The following is a 21,478-nucleotide window of genomic DNA, read 5'->3' on the forward strand; positions in this document are numbered from 1 at the left end:
CCTGGAGAATCCCATGGACAGAGGAGCCTCCATGGGGTCGCAAAGAGTCTGACACAACTGAAGCGACTTAGCGTGATACCAACCATTTTCTGATGAAGGGAAAGGATCAGAGAAATAAAGAACTTGCTAAAGATGACAAAACTCATGAGACAAAGAGCTGGGATTTGAGCCAGGGTTTTCTTCACTTACTTTATACCCACTCGTCACAAGCCCTTGAAGTTGAAGGGCAATCTGAGTTGTACCGAAGCCCACATTCAGAGTCAAGCTTCCCGCTTGCATTACCATAGGCTTCTTCATTTGGCTCCTATTCTCCAACTCGCATTTCCCTTAGCATGAGTGTTTCTCTTCTTTCCCAGGCTTATCTGCTCTTCATGCAAATAGATACATAGTGGGACAACCCCAGTGGCTCAGTCTAAATTCTACAGTAAGCTCTGATGAAGCTTGCAAACTGCAAAGCCCTCTCCCCGCCCTCCCGATGCAGACACATCTTCTTAAAACAGACTATCCATCAAGTAACAGACTTAAAAAAAAAAAAAATCCCTAAGATCAGAAAGAATTGCTTTTCATTTATCTATGCTATCCCTAGTTCAATCAGCTAATGGGGAGCTATTAAATCCATCGTTCCTACGACTGGTCTCAATGATTTCGTAATTGGATTCTCTTTATCCTCCAGCTAAACTGACTAAAATTGTTCCGACTGGGGACCTTGTGATAAGCTGTGACTCAGTGTTTCTGCAGCCAGAACCTGGGATGTGTAATACAGCTAAAATCGTGCCCCCCCTACCCTTCCCAAAACATTCTGTTCAGGTTTATCTGCTTTCAGATCCTGGAGAACCGTTCTCTCTGATCACAGAGGAGCTGGTCCATGCCTGGGACTGCTCCTTCCTAGGAAATAAATGCAGAGGCAAATTTGCCTCTCACCAGCTTGAAGCCCGTCTCTGCCCTCAGCCTATGGTGCTTACAGGACACCCTTCCTTTTGCTCTTTTAACAGTTTTATTCCTGTTCCTATTCTGTTTTCCCTTTTGTAGCCCACATCTAGCTGGGATGATTCACTCTTGAGTAGAAACCCAATTTTTCAATATAACTGAGACGCACTGTCAAGTTCTATCAAGTCCTTTAGAAAATGCCAAAGCTGGAACTATTCGTGCTGCAGAGGAAACATCTAGAAACTTTCTCATCCCATTTAGACATCCTCCGCCTCCCCCAGTGCCTCCTCTCCCTCCAAACTCTCTCCCCGTGCTCTTCAAACTCTCCCAGACTCTCCAACCCTGCCCTCACTCTCTCTGTCTTTTGCATCTATCTTTGCTCACCTTTCACATCTCTTCTTTTATCTTCTAGGATAAATATTTGCTCTTCCCAAAGCACATCAATCAAGCAGGTCTTTGATCTTCTCAGTTTTACCCTGACTACTGACAAGGCTGCCAACTAGTAACTCCCTTTAGCAGGAGGAAGGAAAGAGCTTGAATCACGCCTCGGTATTTTCCTACTTAACACCTTCAGCAGAGGAATCTTTGTTGGCAAGGCTAGACTGTGCCCTGGGCTAAGCTGTGAACATCGAAAGATGGATTTTAAGGGAGACTCCCCCTTCGAGTTGTGCGTAGTCCACCAGGAAGACAGCAGGGTAGTGATGTTGCTACTGTCTCTTTCTTAAGCTAATTCAATTTTTTACTGAAGTTTAGTTGATTTACAATGTTATTAGTTTCTGATATACAGCAACACAGTTCAGTCTTGCATATATATATATATATATGTTCTTTTTCATATTTTTTCCATTATGGTTCTAGAAGTTATTTTATTTTTGGCTGCACTGGGTCTTCGTTGCTGCGTGCAGACTTTCTGTAGTTGCAGCGAGGGGGGCTCCTCTCTGCTTGTGGAGCTCAGGCCTCTCACTGCAGAGGCTTCTCTTGCTGTGGAGCACGGGCTTTAGGTACACGGGCTTTGGGAGTTGCTGCACGTGGGCTCAGTGGCTGCAGTTCCCTGGCTCCAGAGCACAGGCTCAGGATTTGTGTCACACAGGCTGAGCTGCCCGGGAGCACATGGAATCTTCCCGGACCAGGGACTGAACCCATGTTCCCTGCATTGGCAGGCGGATTCTTAGCTACTGAACTACCAGAGAAATCCTTCCGTTTTGGTTTATTACAGAATATTGAATACAGTTCCCTTGCTCTCGAGTAGGATCGTGTCACTTCTCTAGTTCGTAAACAGTAGTTTGTATGTGCTAATGCCAAACTCCGGACCTGTCCCTCCCTCACCCCCTTCCCCTTTGGCATCCAGCAGTTTGTTTTCTGTCTGTGGGTCTCCTGTTTCGTTAATAAGTTTATTTGTCTCATATTTTAGAGTCCACATATAAGTGATCTCATGTGGTATCGGTCTTTCTCTGTCTGACTTACTTCACTTGGCTGGTAATCTCTAAGCCCATTGTGTTGCTGCAAACGCCATTATTTCATTCTTTTCTGTGGCTGAGTGATACTCCATCGTATATCTGTACCGCATCCTCTTTGTCCATTCATCTGCTGGTGGACACTTACATTGCTTCCAAAGCTTTGCTGTTGTGAATCTCAGTGAACACTATGGTACATGCATCTTCTTAAATTAGATTTTTCCTCTTTTCCGTGTATATGCCCAGGAGTGGGATTGCTGGATCATATGGTAGTTCTGTTTTTAGATTTTTAAGGAACTTCCAGACTATTTTCCATAGGGGCCGCACCAATTTACATTCCCAGCAAACAGCATGAGAGGGTTCCCTTCTCAATCCCCTCTCCGGTGCTTGTTGCTTTTTAATGGTGGCCACTCTGACAGGCTTGATAGTTTTGATTTGCATGTCTCTAATAAAGGTTAATTAAATTTAAATACTGATTAAAATTAAACATCCAGTTCCTCACCCACACGACCCACATTTCAAGCATTCGGTAATCACACATGGCTAGTGGCTGCCATATTGAACAGAACACACACAGAATATTTTCGCCATTGTAGAATGTTCTATTGGACTGTGTTGTTCTAGTCTTACCCTACTTGTTTTCCTACTGACATAACTGTTTCATGGAGCAAAGCTTTTATCAGGATCAGTGACAGGAGATAACCGTCATGTTGAGGCAAAAATGGAGCGTTTCTCTGGGGAAGCCCTCTTCCCAGCCCCTCTGGGGCTCCAGTGAGAGGTCAGGCAGGAAGCAGTTTGCACTGTCCGGTGATACCGTCTCCCTTCCATGGAGAGGTGGGATGACGCTGGAGAGCTCGGGAGAACAGGAGCAGAGGGCGCAGCCACACCTGAGTGGCGCTTCGCCGTAGGGCCTGCACGACTGCTGCGTGGTGGACTGTAGCTGCCCGGCCTGTGCTAGCCATGACCTGCGTCCTGCGGCCTGCAGGGGAACTGCCATGCTGTGAAGGCACTTAATTTGTTGGTCTCCGAACTCTTGGGAAGCAGAGGTGCCATCGTCACTGTAGTCACATTAGTCCCGAGCCAAGCCCCAAATCGTGAAAGGTCTGTTGAATTTAAATTAAATTCATTTGAATGCTCTGCACAACCAGTCACGGCCAGGCACCTGTTTGAAGTCAGTGACTCCATCAACATCTAACCCAGACCGCAGAGATCTTAACCTTTCTGGGAATCTCCTTGGGAATAAACGCCTGCTCTGTTCCCAGGACAGGCTGAGAGTAAATAAATTCCTCCAGGTCCAGAAATCAAGGGGTCCGTCTCGGCATCAGGGAGAATTTTTCCTGGACACACTCATGCCACGCTTTTTGGTTTCTGCGGAGAATGGCTGTTCATATTTAGATTCTCCGTGTATCTCCTTGGCCATTTTGTTCTGCGTTTGAAATATTAAACCGACATGTGTTTCGAATACTAATGTGGACCTGTGATGGGGACATGTTTCCTGTCTCTGAGGAACAACAGACCAATACAACTACAGCTCAAGCTCCGTCAGCGCACCATCAGTCCCTGTGTTAGAGATACAGGCGTCTGGGCTGGGCAAAAGCAGCATTGTTCACTTAGTAAGCGGTCGATCTCAAAACACATCAGATGTGTCCGAAAACTTCAGGTCTCACATCTAAGAATAATGGTTAAACAAAGTAGGGAGGATTACGTGGACCCAGACATGGAGGAGACCGCTGTCAGGAGCCGTGGCCAGGGATGGGAAGAAGATAGCCTGAGGATCCATAACACACTAAAAAAAAAATCTTCGTTATATTTATTTTCTATGCGGACAGAAGAACCATGGTGGAGTCGTAACTGAAAAGTTTTCCGGTTCTGTGGGTTTCGTTGCATTGTAGTGTTTAAGTAGAGGAGTCAGATTTTTAAGCCAGGAAGTTCATTTTAGAATTTGGACTCTTAACACTATCCCATGCTATGTTTTAGCATCAAAGATGACAGTCTGTTTAGAAAATATGATAGAATTGAACATTTTTGTAGTTGAAAATTTCCCTTCTGTCTCTTTTGCTTACATCTCACTTGAAAATATTTAGTCGGTTCAAATGTCATCTCTTAGTTGTTTATTCTTGGTTGAAGGATTTGAAGAGTAGTCTGCCTGCTAACTGATGAAGAGCTTAGCATAAGCAAAACTAGTTGTTTGGAGGTTACTCCCTCTTTTCTATATTTTTTTATTTTTGCCTTCCTTTCTTATTTAGGTATAGTTGATGTACAGTATTATGTAAGTTTCAGGTATATAGCGTAGGGATTCACAGTTTTAAAAGTGTCCTCCATTTATAGCTACTGTAAACTATTGGCTGTATTCCATGTGTTGTACAATATGTACTTGTAGCTCATTTATTTTATCTGCTGTGTGTGCTAAGTTACTTCAGTCGTTCCCAACTCTTTGCGACCCTATGGACCATAGCCTGACAGGCTCCTCTGTCCATGGGACCCTGCAGGCAAGAATATTGGAGTGGGTTGCCATGCCCTCCTCCAGGGAACCTTCCTAACCCAGGGATCGAACTCATGTCTCCTATGTTTCCTTCACTGGAAGATGGGTTCTTCCCCACTAGCACCACCTGGGAAGCCCATTTGTTTGCACATGGTAGTTTTTCCTCTTCGTTCTCTACCCCTTTCTTGCCATTCCCCCTCTCTCCCCACTGGTCACCACTAGATTGTATCTGCAATCTGTCCTCACACACTCCTTCCAACCTCAGATGGAGCTCAGGGGGTTTCTCTCTCCTGAGGTCCACCCAGGACAATTCTGTCTGTTCTCCAGTAAATGGTGCCATTTGAGATGTGCGTGAAAGTTTTCCTTGCTTTAGACAAGAGTTTTTCCTTCCATAGCAGATTTGTATCAATCTCTTTCATAGTCTTGAGATCATAAAATGGGTGCTTCAGTTCAGTTGCTCAGTGGCATCCGACTCTTGTGACCCCATGAACTGCAGCACACCAGGCCTCCCTATCCATCACCAACTCCCGGAGTCCACCTAAACTCATGTCCATCGAGTCAGTGATGCGATCCAACCATATCATCCTCTGTCCTCCCCTTCTCCTCCTGCCCTCAATCTTTCCCAGCATCAGGGTCTTTCAAATGAGTCAGCTCTTCGCATCAGATGGTCAAAGTATTGGAGTTTCAGCTTCAGCATCAGTCCTTCCAATAAACACCCAGGACTTATCTCCTTTAGAATGGACTGGTTGGATCTCCTTGCAGTCCTAGGGACTCTCAGGAGTCTTCTCCAGCACCATAGTTTAAAAGCATCAATTCTTCTGTGATCAGGTTTCTTTATAGTCCAACTCTCACATCCATACATGACTACTGGAAAAACCATAGCCTTGACTAGATGAACCATTGTTGGCAAAGTAATGTCTCTGCTTTTTAATATGCTCTCTAGGTTGGTCATAACTTTCCTTCCAAAGAGTAAGGATCTTTTAATTTCATGGCTGCAGTCACCATGTGCAGTGATTTTGTAGCCCAGAAAATTAAAGTCTGACACTGTTTCCCCATCTATTTGCCATGAAGTGATGGGACCGGATGCCATGTTCTTAGTTTTTTGAATGTTGAACTTTAAGCCAATTTTTTCACTCTCCTCTTTCACTTTCATCAAGAGGCTTTTTAGTTCTTCTTCACTTTCTGCCAGAAGGGTGGTGTCATCTGCATATCTGAGGTTATTGATATTTCTCCCAGCAATCTTGATTCCAGCTTGTGCTTCTTCCAGCCCAGCGTTTCTCATGATGTACTCTGCATAGAAGTTAAGTAAGCTGGGTGACAATATACAGCCTTGACGTACTCTTTTTCCTATTTGGAACCAGTCTGTTGTTCCTTGTCTAGTTCTAAATGTTGCTTCCTGACCTGCATACAGATTTCTCAAGAGGCAGGTCAGGTGGTCTGGTATTCCCATCTCTTGAAGAATTTTCCACAGTTTATTGTGATCCACACAGTCAAAGGCTTTGGCATAGTCAATAAAGCAGAAATAGATGTTTTTCTGGAACTCTCTTGCTTTGTCGATGATCCAGCGGACATTGGCAATTTGATCTCTGGTTCCTCTGCCTTTTCTAAATCCAGCTTGAACATCTGGAAGTTCACGGTTCACATATTGCTGAAGCCTGGCTTGGAGAATTTTGATCATTACTTTACTAGCGTTATGAGATGAGTGCAATTGTGTGGTAGTTTGAGCATTCTTTGGCATTGCCTTTCTTTGGTATTGGAATGAAAACTGACCTTTTCCAGTCCTGTGGCCACTGCTGAGTTTTCCAAATTTGCTGACACATTGAGTGTAGCACTTTCATAGCATCATCTTTCAGGATTTGAAAGAGCTCAACTGGAATTCCATCACTTCCACTAGCTTTGTTCGTAGTGATGCTTCCTAAGGCCCACTTGACTTCACATTCCAGGATGTCTGGCTCTAGGTGAGTGATCATGCCATTGTGATTATCTGGGTCGTGAAGATCTTTTTTGTACAGTTCTTCTGTATTCTTGCCACCTCTTCTGAATATCTTCTGCTTCTGTTAGGTCCATATCATTTCTGTCCTTTATTGAGCCCATCTTTGCATGAAATGTTCCCTTGGTATCTCTAATTTTCTTGAAGAGATCTCAAGTCTTTCCCATTCTATTGTTTTCTTCTATTTCTTTGCACTGATCACTGAGGAAGGCTTTTCTTATCTCTCCTTGCTATTCTTTGGAACTCTGCATTCAAATGGGTATATCTTTCCTTTTCTCCTTTGCTTTACACTTCTCTTCTTTTCACAGATATTTGTAAGGCCTCCTCAGACAGCCGTTTTGCTTAAACAAAGCCTAAAAAATAGGGGTGAAAAAAGAAGAAGAAGAAGAATTGGGAGCAAGATTTTCTGCTGATTATAGTCCTAGACGTTTTTAAGCTATCAGCTGTGATTAAGAAACAAAACCAAAATCTTCAGTTCTGGGGAAATGAGGGAATGACTCAAACCTGTGTTTCTTTGGCCCCACCCCCTTGGGTTCAGAATTCAGTGCTTTGATGAACATCGCAGCAGCCAGACAAGAGGTGAAGGAAGGGCAAAGCAGTTTGAGGTAATCACCAAATAAATAACAATTAAAAACGTTTAAAAATAAAATAAAAGCAAGGGCACAGCTTCCGGGGTGCTGTGGCTCAGCGCAAAGCCACACATTGGGAGCCTCCGGGCCAGGCTGCGATGGCTGCTGGGCAGTGAGTTCACCAAGCAGAGGGAATTCCAGACTCCCTGTGTGGCGTCTGACCGTGTTCCCTCTGGTGTCTGGGTCTCCACCAGTATCCTGTGATCCTCGCCTTCCCGTAGACACAGAGAAAGCCCCGAGCTACTATTTCTCATGGATTTCCCCAAGCAGTTTAGTAACCCTGCATGTATATTTTTCATAGCTGAAAATTATCTATTAAACCCTGAAAAAGACTTTTTTTTCCTTTCCCCCAGCATCACTGAGATATGACTGATGTATAACATTGTGTGAGTTTAAAGTGTTGATTTGATACAGTTGTAAACTGTCAAATGATTACCACCGTCCCATTAGCCGCCTCCATGCTATCAGAAAGTCACCGTTTCTTTTCTATAGTGAGAACATTTAAGATCAACTCCTGCGTGTGTTTTGATAGTTCGTCCGCCTTTCCTTTTCTCTTTTCTTCTTAGTTTGTCATGTCCTTGACACTTTGATCTCTTCACGTCCTCCCTTTCCCTTGCCTCTTTGTCTCTCATCCTTCAGATCCCAGTTTAAAGATATCATCCTTTTCTTCCTTCCCAGAATTGGTCATAAGAACCCTAGACCTTTCCTTCTCGGAAACCACCACGCAAAGGACACCTCTGTAAATTCTCACCATTGGTGACTGCTGCTCTGGGCCAGCAGAGGAATAAAAGCCTGCAAAGGAAGACCACAACACCCCTCTCACGGTGGATGCTGGGGTACACCACCCATGACCCCCTTTTGGGGCTGAAAAGCTCCTTCCCTCAGCTACAGCGAGTGCTGGCTGCTGGGGGCTCGCAGCTTCGTCCCTGCTGAGGAGTTGTCCTCAGCAGAAGGAAATGCCCTTGCCTGAGATCAGAGCTCCTCCCAGGGACAGCTCTCATCCAATGAGCAGTTGACATGAGGCAAAAAGGTCCAGGCCCCTTGCCTGGATTCATCATGACTTGAGGTCCCATCCTAGCTCTAGAACTTTCCGTGGATAAATTGTGTCCTTTTTTACTACCACGTCAGTGTTTCAACCTCTCCATCCACTCAGTCCAGCTTCCCTCACCGCTGGGTAGGTGCTGTTCCCTGGGGCACCTCCTATCGACCCTCCTGCATGCAAAGCTGAGTCTCAGAGTCTGCCTCCCAGGGAGCCTGACCGATTATACTTTCTCTGTGTGCTGATGACAACGACTGCAGCTCACACTCACTGAGCACTGCGGCGTGTGAGGCACCCTGCTTCCCACGGTCCTGTCACGCGCGGTCCACACCAACCCCGACAGCGTGAGGCTGTGACTCTCGCATGTTTGAGATGAGAGAACCAAGGTTCAGGGAGGTGCAGCAACCCCCTTGTGGAGAAGCCAGAGAGCAATAGCCAAGGGTTTAACTTTAGCTCTGACTGTAGAACTTCCCTGGTAGCTCAGACGGTAAAGAATCCGCCTGCAGTGCAGGAGACCGCGGTTTGATTCCTGGATCGGGAAGATCCACTGGAGAAGGGCCAGGCTACCCACCCCAGTATTCTTGGGCTCCCTTTGTGGCTCAGATGGTAAAGAATCCGCCAACAGTGTGGGAGACCTGGGTTCAATCCCTGGGTTGGGAAGATCCCTTGGAGAAGAGAAAGGCTACCCCCTCCAGTATTCTGGCCTGGAGAATTCCATGGACTATACAGTTCATGGGGTCACGAAGAGTCAGACATGACTGAGCGGCTTTCACTTTCTTGTGGAAGTTGCTCTTTTGTGTCTGACTCATTGTGATCCCGTGTCTGACTCTATACAGACCATGGAATTCTCCAGGCAAGAATACTGCAGTGGGTAGCCTATCCCTTCTCCAGAGGATCTTCCCGACCCAGGAATTGAACCAGGGTCTCCTGCTTTGCAGGCAGATTCTTTACCAACTGAGCCACAAGGCGAGCCGTCACTTCCACAGAGGGTGTCACCAAAGCTAAGAGTTCTTTGAGAAAACCTTGTTGAGGGTCCTTGTTTTGACTCCACGGTTATCTTGTCTGTGAGTCCATCTCCTGGTGGCCAGGTGAGCTCTCTGGCTACACTTCTGTCGAACCACTCATCCCACTGTGTTGTGATCAGCTTTCACGATTCTGTCTCCCCGTGAGAAACCGAGCCCCCTGTGAACTGTAGACATCCAGTACTAAGTATCTGCTCAGGGCATAGTAAGTGCTCAGTGTGACATGTGAGTTGAGAAGTCCCCTCCCTGTAACTGGAACCACTGAGTGATGAAAGGACAGCAAATGGCAGTAGCCTCTGGAGACATCACTTGCCTTCACCTCTTGGCTTTATAAACCTTGATGTGTCTCCATATTGTTCTCTGTAAAATGTGGGTGATGTGTATGTCTCAGCCTTGTTATGGTTGCTCTAAAAATTAAGTATCACCCTTACAGACATTGAACACCATGCCCGATACATAGTATGCACCCCATAAATGTTATCTATTACAATGACTTGGCCGCAAATAATTCCTTTTCTCCTCATCCCTATCATCTGAGGAATTAGAATGGGGGTTTCTAGAGATCTACTAGTTTCTTGGGGGCCCCTCCAACCATTGCAAAGCCCTACATGAGAACCCATCACAGAAAGGACCCATCTCTTCTTAAAAAGTCTTCTTTGTGGGAACAGCTGATTTGAGGCTGCTTAGAGCAACTTTTCTGGAGAAGGCAATGGCACCCCACTCCAGTACTTTTGCCTGGAAAATCCCTTGGACGGAGGAGCCTGGTGGGCTGCTGTCTATGGGGTCGCACAGAGTCGGACACGACTGAAGCGACTTAGCAGCAGCAGCAGCAGCAGCAGAGCAATTTTCCTCAGTGCTGATCACACATGAGAATGTGTGCCTGGGTAAAGCACTCTCAGAGTTAGGACCAGAGTGTGCACATTTGGGGATTTGCGGGTTGGGGTGGGGGCGGATATCTATATCTATATCTATAGTGTGGAGGGGGGAGCTATGATGGTCGTGACATGCATCCAGAAAACTGCTGTGCCTGGCACTTGCTCAGACTGCGCCCACGTGGTCAGCAACTTCTGCTGTCGGGGGAGGGGGTTGACTGCCTTTGCTCACAAGGAGTGGGGCTCACTAACTTACACAGATCTTGTTAAACGTGAATTCAAAGCATTGGGTTGGCCAAGAAGTTCGCTCTGGAAAACCCTGGAAGAACTTTTTGGCCATGCCAGTATCCTGGAGACGTTTCAGAGAATCATAGAGTTCATGAATTGAAGAAACTTAAAACATGTCAACTGGTTCTATATCTTGAATTTCCTCCATGACATCTCGTTGCGGTCTTCACAAATACCCTTAGTAACCAGGAATGTGACAGCTAATCCAAAATTTTTATCAGCAATTTGGACAGAAAACTCAATGGCTTGATAACTGCATTCTCGGAGGCTACATATCCAAAAGGAAGAGCCAATTTTTTGGATGAAAGAATTAGGATCCAGGAAAGAGCCAGACAAATCAGAATGATGAACCTAATCTAATAAGACCACATTTAACAAGAGAAATATAATTCTTTGGACTAGGATCAAAAAATTCAGCTGCCTTAGACGACTATGAGAGAGCTTTTCATTTTCTTATCTACTTAATCATCACCTATTAATTTTTACCTTGTCTCATCCCAAAGACAACTTGAGATAGCTTTAAAAGAAATGGTACAGCCGTGGCTCTCTAAGTGTGTTTCTCAGAGCATCAGCGGCAGCAGCGAGGGAAGCTTGTTAGAAATGCAGGTTCTTGACCCTCACCCTAGACCAGCTTAGTCAACCGTGCAGGAGTGGGACCTGGCCATCTGTGTTTTAATAAGAACTCCTCAGAATTCTGGTGTATAATCAAGTTTGAGATCCAAGACAATAGAGCCTAAGATATTTAAAAATGGAAACCCCAAAGTATTTAGAAAGTTAAGATGATGGTGAGTGTTAGAATGACATAGAGGATGAATTCCAGAAAGCTCTGCTGTTTTCAGGGAGGGGTGCTACAAATTTGGCCTGGAGCTTCCTAGTCGCTACTGCAAAGAAACAAGTATGATCAGTTTCTACACTGTACTGGGCCTGTGAGACCCATGTAAACTAAACCTCTGTGTTGAAATTTGAGGGAAAATCCCCAGTCTTCATAAAGAAGAGAATGTCTGTTGTAACAAATGATATGTTCAACAGCATCCCTCAGAAAGTAAAACAGGGGGTTTCTAAAAGTGGTTTCTGTGGCCATGTATCTCTCAACTGAACCAAAGATGGGGCAAGATTAGGGATTCCTATTGAGAGCGAGATCAAAATATATGATTGGGCTGCACTAGTAGAGAAGTGGGCTTCTGGAAGATTTTCAAGATTTTCGTCTCACTGTCCTTTGTCTAGTGATCTGTGTGTTTGGACTCCTGTGGTCAGTGCCGAGGATGCTGATGGCCTCTGGGAAGAACAAGACGGCAGGAGGTCCAAAACCCTTTCCCATGAGCAACCTTCACCTTACCTTCACCTGGAAAATAATAAAAGGGGACTTTCTCCACATCTACTTGCTCTTCTTTGCTAAATCCCTCTTTGGGCCAATTTTCTCTCGAACTGGAAAATTAGTAAACTATAGCTGGGCTGATTTTTCAGTCATCCACTTACTGGTGTCCTTTAAGAAATAACTCAGAAGCTTTTTGCACGGCAAAGGAAACCATAAACAAAATGAAAAGACAACCTACAGCCTTGGAAAAAAAATATTTGCAAATGGTGCAACGGACAAGTAACAGATTTCCAAATTATACAAACAGCTCATACAACCCAATATCAAAAACCAAGTCATCCAATCAAAACGTGGGCAGAAGACCTAAACAGGCATTTCTCCAGAGAAGACATGCAAAGGAGCAACAGGCACACGAAAAGATGCCCAACATTGCTAATTAGCAACGAAATGGAACGCGAGCCCACAATGAAGTATCAGAGTGGCGTCACTGAAAAACCTACAAATAATAAATGCTGACGAGGGTGTACAGAAAAGGGAGCCCTCCTACACTGTTGGTGGGAATGTAAATGGGTACAGCCACTAGGGAGAACATTAAGGAGATTCCTTAAAAATCTGAAATTAGAGTTGCCATTTGGTCCTGCAATGCCAGTCCTGGGCATAGAACCATAATTTGAGAAGATATGCACCCCTGTGTTCACTGCAGTGCTGTTTACAATAGTCTAGACGTGGGGACAACCTAAATGTCCATCGGCAGATGGATGGATAAAGAAGATGCGGCTCGTACACGGGCTTCCCGGGCGGTGCTAGTGGTAAAGAACCCGCCTGCCAGCGCAGGAGACGTAGGAAACACGGGTTCAGTCCCTGGGTCGGGAAGGTGCCCTGGAGGAGGACATGGCAGCCCACTCCAGTATTCTTGCCTGGAGAGTCCCAGGGACAGAGGAGCCTGGCAGGCTGCAGTCCACAGGGTCGCACAGAGTCAGACATGACTAAGCACACACACACACGCCTGATACATGCATACATATGATGGAAGACCACTCCGCCATAAAAAAGAACGAGATGACGCCGTTTGCAACAGCATGGATGAGCTCACAGACCATCATAGTAAGGGACGCAAGCAAGACAGAGAAAGACAAGCATCGTACAGTGTCATTCATATGTGCACTCTGAAAAGTGACACATTTGAGCTTATTTAAAAAACAAAAATAGACTCACAAAGAAAACAAACATATGGTTACCAAAGGGGAGGAGGGTGGAGGGATAAATTCAGGAATTTAGGATTAGCGGATATACACTACTGTCTATCAAATAGATTAAAAAAGGGACCTACTATAGCGAAGGAGCTATGTTTAATATATTTTAATAATCTATAATGGGAAAGAATCTGAAATGACTCTTTGCGACCCCATGGACTGTAGCCCACCAGGCTCCTCCATCCACGGAATTTTCTAGGCAAGAGCACTAGAGTGGGTTGCCATTTCCTTCTCCAGGGGATCTTCTTGACCTGGGGATCGAACCCAGGTCTCCCGCATTGCAGGCAGATGCTTTTACCATCTGAGCCAGCAGGGAATCCCATATGTATATATACATATACAAAAAACTAAATCACTTTGCTGTTATGTCTGAGACACTGTAAATCTCAGTAATAACACTTTAAGCCTCTTATTTGACTAATCATTTAATGTGGGAGGGAAGAAGAGCCTTACTTTTATGACTATATCAGTCTTGGAGAAACGCAGGATTGTGTTTTGCATCAAGCAGCTTGCAGCACTAATTCTTTTTGGAGTGCTCTCTGACATTTAAGAGAGCCACATAAAAAGCCAGCAAGAAAGACATCTGACAGGTACCCCTGGTGCGGGCCTGAATCATCAGACATAGTCATTGCCCCCTCCCTCCACTCAGAATTTCCAAAAGTGAAAGTGAACTCTCTCAGTCGTGCCCGACTCGTTGTGACCCCATGGACAGTAGCCTGCACCAAGCTCCTCCGTCCATGGGATTTTCTAGGCAAGAGTACTGGAGTGGGTTGCCATTTCCTTCTCCAGGGAATCTTCCCGACCTAGGGATCAAACCCAGGTCTCCCGCATTGTCAACAGGCACTTTACCGTCTGAGCCACCAGGGAATCTTAGAGAAAACTGGAAACTATTATAATGACGATGCGTGGCTTGATATGCCCCTGTGTTTTTTCCTGAGGGGGTGGAAAGAAAAATGTGTTTGACAGACCCAAGTTTAAGTCCATGCCTTTACAATTCACTGCCTGTGGTCTTGGGCAAGAGCTTATTATCTCTAAACAATGTTACTTGTTTTGCTTGAAAAAAAAAAATGAGGTCATTAATGGTTGTCCAGTGAGTGATTTATGGATATTGATTATGGTATTTGTTTTCGTTTGTATTTGGGGTTCATGAGGCAGAAACCACATACATAACCCAATGAAGAGCTCTGTTATAAACACATATGTGAAGTATCCAAGGACCCCTTAGATGTCTGATGGCAGCGGGCACATGGGGCTAGGTGGCACCACAGGTGGAGAGTGGACTCTTCCACCCTTGATAATTCAGCAGTGAGGTGTGTATAGCTGGCCCTGGTGGAAGCTGTTGGGCTGGCTCTGCGAGCCAGCTTGGTCCTGTCTTTTGACATCCTCTCTGGTACCAAGGTGTTCTCTTGATGCATGTTTCCCAGTTCATAGGTTCTGAGATCCAGTTCTTGGACCAGCTCGTTTACTTTATGCTGAATGGGCTCCTGCTCAAACTAGGAATGGCGACTCCTCCAACACTGGGTCCAGCCGCTGGTCCAGTCAGCTGGCCAAGAGATAGGAAGTTATAAGTGTGGCCCCCGGGTGCACCCCCTTCATCAAGGGCAGTGGATGAAGTCCCCGTAAAGAGGGACTAGGATGTCATCTGTGAGGTCCTGGGTTCTGGACTTGGCTTGGATTTGGGTCCTGACTTTGACAGTTTCCGAAGATGAGACTTTACGCAAGTAACTTGTTGAGCCGAAGTTTCCTCATCTGAAAAGTGGGTATGATAGTCCATACTTTGTAGGAGTGTTGTTGAGTCTTAAATAACAAAAGGAAAATGTTTATCCCAGTTTCTGCCCGAAATGAAGCCCTCAGTAAATGCTGGCTGGGTCCATTTGAGGCGGAGGTGCATGGGCAGGCACCATGAAACAGGTCTGATGTAGCATAAAGGTGCTTCGTTACCACCTCGTCACCTCCTCTCTGTGCTGAGATAAGCAACGCTGACCCATCCCCCCTCGCGTGGGACACCCCTCCTTCATGTTTCCATCCTGAAGGTGGTTGGCTTCCTCCACGATCCTGACTGCATGCCTCCCTGAGAAAACGGGGTGCTCTGGCTCTATAACGTCTTGGCCCTTATAGAGGCTAAGCCCTTATATAAGGCTCTATAAGTCTTGGCCCTTCTCTCCGGCACTGAGTAGCTGCCTCCTCATTTACAATCACTGCACCCACTTCGTGCTGGATGGAAACTGAAGGCTGCCCTACGGAGCAGTGCGACAGGCATCCGGCTGAAGCCTTGTCCAAGGGGCTGGCGTGTTTACACAACTGCCAAGTCATCTTTTCTGCCATTTCTCCATCAGGGTCTTGGGAAATCATGTTTTCACATGGAGGATATAACACGGGGAGCTGAAATATGTGTGAAATGAGATGGAGTGTTTGATTTGGCACGTAGAACTTCCTTTTATTGTTATACAGTGATGCTTTATTTATTTGATTGTGTCGGAAAATGGGCTATTTCACAGAAGCAAAGCTTACGGATAGCTCAAGTTTTCCCATTTCAGCTCTGAAACGATTTTTCACTCTCATTTAATGGCAATCTTCCCAAAATATATCTCACACTTCAGCCTTCTTAATAGAAGACACAGATATTATTGTTATTGAATGCGTACTTTTTACTTGGCACAATGCTTGACTCTCATCAGTTTTCCCAGCAACTTGGTGATATGGGTGCTCTCATAACCCTCACTTCACAGATGAGGAAACTGAGGCTTAGAGAGGTTGAATAACCGACCCAAGGTTACCCAGGGAGAAGTTGTGGAATTGAGACTTTATTCAGCCACATTATTGGAGAACATTTTGGTTAATAAGTGGCCCTGCCGCCGCTGCTGCTGCTGCTGCTGCTGCGTCGCCTCAGTCGTGTCCGACTCTGTGCGACCCCGTAGACGGCAGCCCACCAGGCTCCCCCGTCCCTGGGATTCTCCAAGCAAGAACACTGGAGTGGGTTGCCATTTCCTTCTCCAGTGCATGAAAGTGAAAAGTGAAAATTGAAAGGGAAGTCTCTCAGTCGTGCCCGACTCTTAGCGACCCCATGGACTGCAGCCCACCAGCCTCCTCGGTCCATGGGATTTTCCAGGCAAGAGTATTGGAGGGGGGTGCCATTGCCTTCTCTGATAAGTGGCCCTAAGAACTATTAAACATCAAAACAGGATCTTTGGAAGTCTACACACACATTTCAGAAGGGTGTCCATGACCCAGCATCCCTTGGCTGTTTTCTAAAAGGCATTAGTACTCAACCTGGCAGCACATGTGTCTGAATATTCATGAATATTCCTTCATTCAGTGTATGTTGCTTGAGTATCTACTATGTTGCTGTGGGTATGAGGCATGCCAGGTATTCTGGGAGCCAAGAAGTGTGAGGCATGCAGCTGTCTTCAGAAAGGGCACACGTCAGAGATACTTCGGTGGGGGGAATATGTGAATCTTGCCTCATTTGTGGCTAGAAAACCCTTGAGAAAAGTCTACCTTTCAAGGAAGTCACCTCCTTGCCCCTATCCATTGCTTATGGGTGAGACTGACAAGTAGAGACCAGAGGTGGTAGGTGGACATCCATGTGTCCTTGGCTCCAGAGAGGCCGAGGAAGAAACGGACAAGCTGTGTTTAAGAAAGAGTTCAGGGCTTCTGCTTGGGAGAGAAGCTGTGGTCAGAGGCTAACAGGCCTTGCGCCAGACCAAGGAGTTTGGTTTCTCCAACCCATGTCTTCCTTAGATGGCAGCTTGTGAAAACAGGAAGTACGTTAGAGCCACATTTGGTGCAAAAAAATAAACGTTCATGTATTTCACACACATGCTTTCTCACTTCATTCCTTCACGGGTGTTAAATGCAATTCTCAATTGTAGCTCTTAAAAAAAAATAGTTTGGAAGATTAGTAACATCATTAGAATTAAGTATGTGGATTTCCAAGGCAATGACTTTGATATAGTTTAATGATAACTTTATTTCAAAAGTAATATGTCTATAGAGAATACCAAAAGATTTCTCTCGGCCAGAGACAACTCAGGTTTGGAAACAGACCTCTCAGGCTCCCCACACCCACTGGCCTTTGGCCTGTCTCTTTCGAGCCACTGCCCAGCAGTCACACCCAGCCTGCTCTCGTGAGGGCTCACAGTCACCATTACGACTAGCCTTTGTGTCACAGCACTCTTGTAAATCTATGAGCTGGTTGAAAGTGAAAGTGAAAGTTGCCCAATCATGTCTGACTCTGCGACCCTGGAGTTCTCCAGGCCAGAATACTGGAGTGGGTAGCCGTTCCCTTCCCTAGGGGATCTTCCCAACCCAGGGATCAAACCCAGGTCTCCCGCATTGCAGGCAGATTCTTTACCAGCTGAGCCACAAAGGAAACCCAAGAATACTGGAGTGGGTAGCCTGTCCCTTGTCCAGAGGATCTTCCCAACCCAGGAATGGAACCGGGGTCTCCTGCATTGCAGGCAGATTCTGTACCAGCTGAGCTACTTGGGACAGTCTTTTTGAGACGTTTTAAGTTAGATCTTTTTTTCTCTTTCTTTTTCATAGATTGGTGGGTGCCCATTATGTCTGGCTGCTTTCTGTGTTTCTTCTTATAAGCTCTTCCTAGTATTTTTTTACCCTCAATTAAGTGCTAGAATGGCTAATGACCAGGCTGGTCAATACATTTTTAGAGTTAGAGTAAGTGGGCTGTGAGTGGGGATAACGAGGCTCTCTTTTGAATTAGAGCATGAACGCTGCAGACGCCATTTGAAGGGCTGAGAAAGGATAAGTTGTCTAGAGAGATCATTGTTTTGCTTTCTTGGTGACATCTAGCTAAGTAACATTACTATTAGACACATTTTTCCAGAAAGTTAAAACAGAAAGAAGAGAGGAACTGGGGGAGGAAATGGAGGGAGGGGATGGGAAGGAAAGAAGAGTCCAGCCAGTGCTTTCTTTCCATCTCATTGTGAATTTCTCTCTTTTCACATTTGCTGTTTACAGTGGTTTAAACTTCATTGACTTGATGGTGCGCCAGGGGAATATCGACAACCCTCCCAAGACCCCCCTGGTGCCAGGATTTGAGTGTTCTGGGATTGTTGAAGCCCTAGGGGACAGCGTTAAAGGATTTGAGGTAATGTTTTGACTTCTGACTAGAAGGGTGATATTTATCTGGAATCTATTGAAATAATACAAGATTAAACAAAATATTATGCAAAATGCGTTTGAAATCATCTATGTGTCTTCTTATTTGCTTTTTAAAATTTATTTCAATTGAAGGATAATTGCCTTATAGTCATGTGTTGATTTCTGCCATACGAGTGAGTCAACCATAGGCACACACATGTCCCCCAACTCTTGCACCTCCCCCAGCCCCGCCCGCCCCACCCTCGCAGAGCATGGCCTGGAGCTCCCCGTGCTGCCAGCAGCTCCCAGCAGCTCTCTATTTCACACACATGCGTATAAGTGGTAGGACTTTCCCAATGTCTCATGCCTTTCTCAGGGACCATCTTGTTACAACTCCTGGCAACGGTCTGGTGAAGTGGCCAGGGGAAATCCTAGCATCCCCTTTATTCACTTTATAGCTATTAAAAAGATTTTTGAAAACAAAAAAAAATTTTTTTAAGATTAAAATGAATACAACTATGGATTTGGCCGTGGGTTAACCAAGCGTACACCCCTCCTCTCTCTACCTGAGGCTCCCATTTCGCCATCACATCAGGCTCAGAAGTTAATTACAAAATGCAAAGGTTGGTGAGAAATAGCCTCTGTGTTTTATAATTTGGTGTCTTTAAATATCTATTTAACCAATGCATTTAAGTGATCACTTATAAGTCATTATTTCAGACATGGAGAAAGGGGATTTTTGGATGAAAAATGTAAAGACAAAGGGTAGAGGTATCTGACAATGAGACAGAATTGGCTATGGGTTGGTGGCTTGGGGAATAAGACATCTACAAAGGGTTATTATATAATTCTGTTTTCGTACATGTACATAACTCCCAATATCAAAATTTTTAATCACTGAAAAGATACTTTTTACCATGCAAATCAAGTAGGATCTGGTCTATAAAAACGGAAAACCTATGGGGAAATCACAAGTACACAAAACTGTGGTAGTTGAGAGCAAGAAACACCATTGGAAATCAGGCATAAGAGCTCTCACTCGACTTTAGTGTTTCCTCATGGAGAGACGAAGAGACCTCACACCTGAGAATCCACCATACCCGGAAACATGGGCAAGTTACTGTTTTTCAGCCCCATCACAACCCTGCAAGGTAAAGATTATTATCCCCTCAGAGATGAAGTTCAGAAGGGTTTGGTAGTTTTCCACGGAGTCAGAATGAGAGCAAGTAGAAGGTGAACCTGAATTCAGACCACTAGAGAATTTTGACTCTTCCCGCAGTCTTTACCCGTCCTCCCCACCTGCAAATGTGGCATTGGATGGTTAATACAGGAAGAAAAATCCTGTAAAAGGCAATGCCAAAATCCCCTTGGAATCGATTTTGAGCCTGCTGCTTGGTCTCAGTGCCTCGGAGCCTCAGTATACTTTGAAAATATCAATATGCTCCAAATTCGTTATGATGAATGTCTGGACACCTCAACCAGCTCATCTGTCTTTTTGTCAGTGGTTTCCAGATAACACAGCAGAAAAATGTTCAGAGAGAAGTAATTGTGCTTTTTCTTTTCTTCTCTATGACTTTACATTTTCTGTCCCCAGGTAGGCAATATAACCAGAGGCAGCACCGTCTCTCCCTGAAAATGCTGCGTATAAGAAATACAATCTGTTCTTCATTCCTCCACGTGGTCCCAAAGGAAAAAGATCATACCATTTGCTCTATCAATCCTGAGCACTGGATAAACAACCCACCATTTTAGGGATGGGTTGACCTTGGTTTATAGGGAGGAATCACTGTGCTTGATTATATATATTTTCCCTTATGTATGATCTTTCTTTTGCTAGTTAGCCCTGGCTTGCTTATTGTCGGATTGATCCATCATATCTCCTCCACCCCTCCTCCAGTACTTTCAGCTGCACAAACAAATAAAAGAAGCCACCTACAGGTTTCCAATCAGGGCGTGACTGGGGAGAAAAACCAATACTAATATGCCCTCTGTAAGTCTGACTTAAGATTTTCAATCATGTTGGAGATAGAATTCCAGCACACACAGCAACATACGAACAGCTAGCTCTCTTGGCTTGATCGATTACAAGGAAGCCTTGAAAAATTACTGCCGGGAGCATTGCAGAAATCATTTGGGCTTTGTTGCCAAAAACTAATTTCTTTTCCCTAACAGAATCAAATAATGAGGTGAATTAGATATTTTTTTAAAAGTTTCCCACCTCTGGACTCTGAGATTAGGGTTTATCTGATGGCTGACCCCCTTTTTGACATTTTGATAATGAAATGAGAGGCCTGGGGCGGTCAACCCTGCTGGGATGGCACGACCATTACTGTCAGGGTGGTCTGGCGTGGTATGACCATCGCTGTCAAGGTGGTTGAGATACTCTTTTCCCACACTCTGTTTGCACTGCAGGTCATCAGCTGCTCTGTGGTGCTATGACAGAGCTCTAGGTCCGCATGACTCTGAAACAGGAGGGTGCCAGTATTAGAGCTGCACGGTCCTCTGGTCCAAGCCATGATGCTCCTGACATCATCCTTTGATTTTCAATGCTTCCAAGGGTTGGCACTCACTGTCCATGAGACAGCCTCTCCCACCCATCAGTTTCCTCATTAGACAGCTCTTCCTCTGCTTCATGAAACTCAGTGGGTCGATAATTAGCTTTTGATCATTAAACTGTGAACTCCATGGGAGGTCACTGATTGCTCTGCACTCAGTTTACATGCACCATGCCACGCAGGTTGCTTGCCTGTTATATTATCTAATCTCATAAGGACCCGTTCCTAATATTCAACCCGTGTAAGAGCCAAGGAAACGGAAACTTAAAGACCTTAGACTAATATTCCCAGACTTGGTAGGTTTCCCGTTGCACACCCGTATATAGCTCGGTGTCTTCTTTGTAGCACTTAGGTGTAATGAACTGACTTTTCTATCTGGAGGCAGCCTCGCTGTGTTCACATCCAGGTCCAGCTGCTCTCGGCCTCGCTGTGTTCACATCCAGGTCCAGCTGCTCTCAGCCTCCATGACTTTTGGGTCAGATCAGTGATGTGACCTTCTCTTTGCTTCAGTTAAAGTGCCTGCAAAAACCTCTCATTGTTCATCTGTAA

General features: G+C 45.3%; 1 protein-coding gene across 1 annotated transcript in view; it reads left to right on the forward strand.

Annotated features, from left to right (window-relative positions):
• VAT1L (vesicle amine transport 1 like) overlaps positions 1-21,478 on the forward strand; it is a 168,576-nt gene that overhangs the window by 11,632 nt on the left and 135,466 nt on the right. Inside the window, exon 2 of the mRNA XM_052656618.1 lies at positions 18,252-18,381. Coding sequence (XP_052512578.1) covers positions 18,252-18,381 — 130 coding nt within the window. The remainder of the gene's footprint in view (positions 1-18,251; positions 18,382-21,478) is intronic.

The sequence above is a fragment of the Budorcas taxicolor genome, chromosome 18 (assembly GCF_023091745.1).
Source record: "Budorcas taxicolor isolate Tak-1 chromosome 18, Takin1.1, whole genome shotgun sequence".
In the NCBI taxonomy this organism is placed as follows: Eukaryota; Metazoa; Chordata; class Mammalia; order Artiodactyla; family Bovidae; genus Budorcas; species Budorcas taxicolor.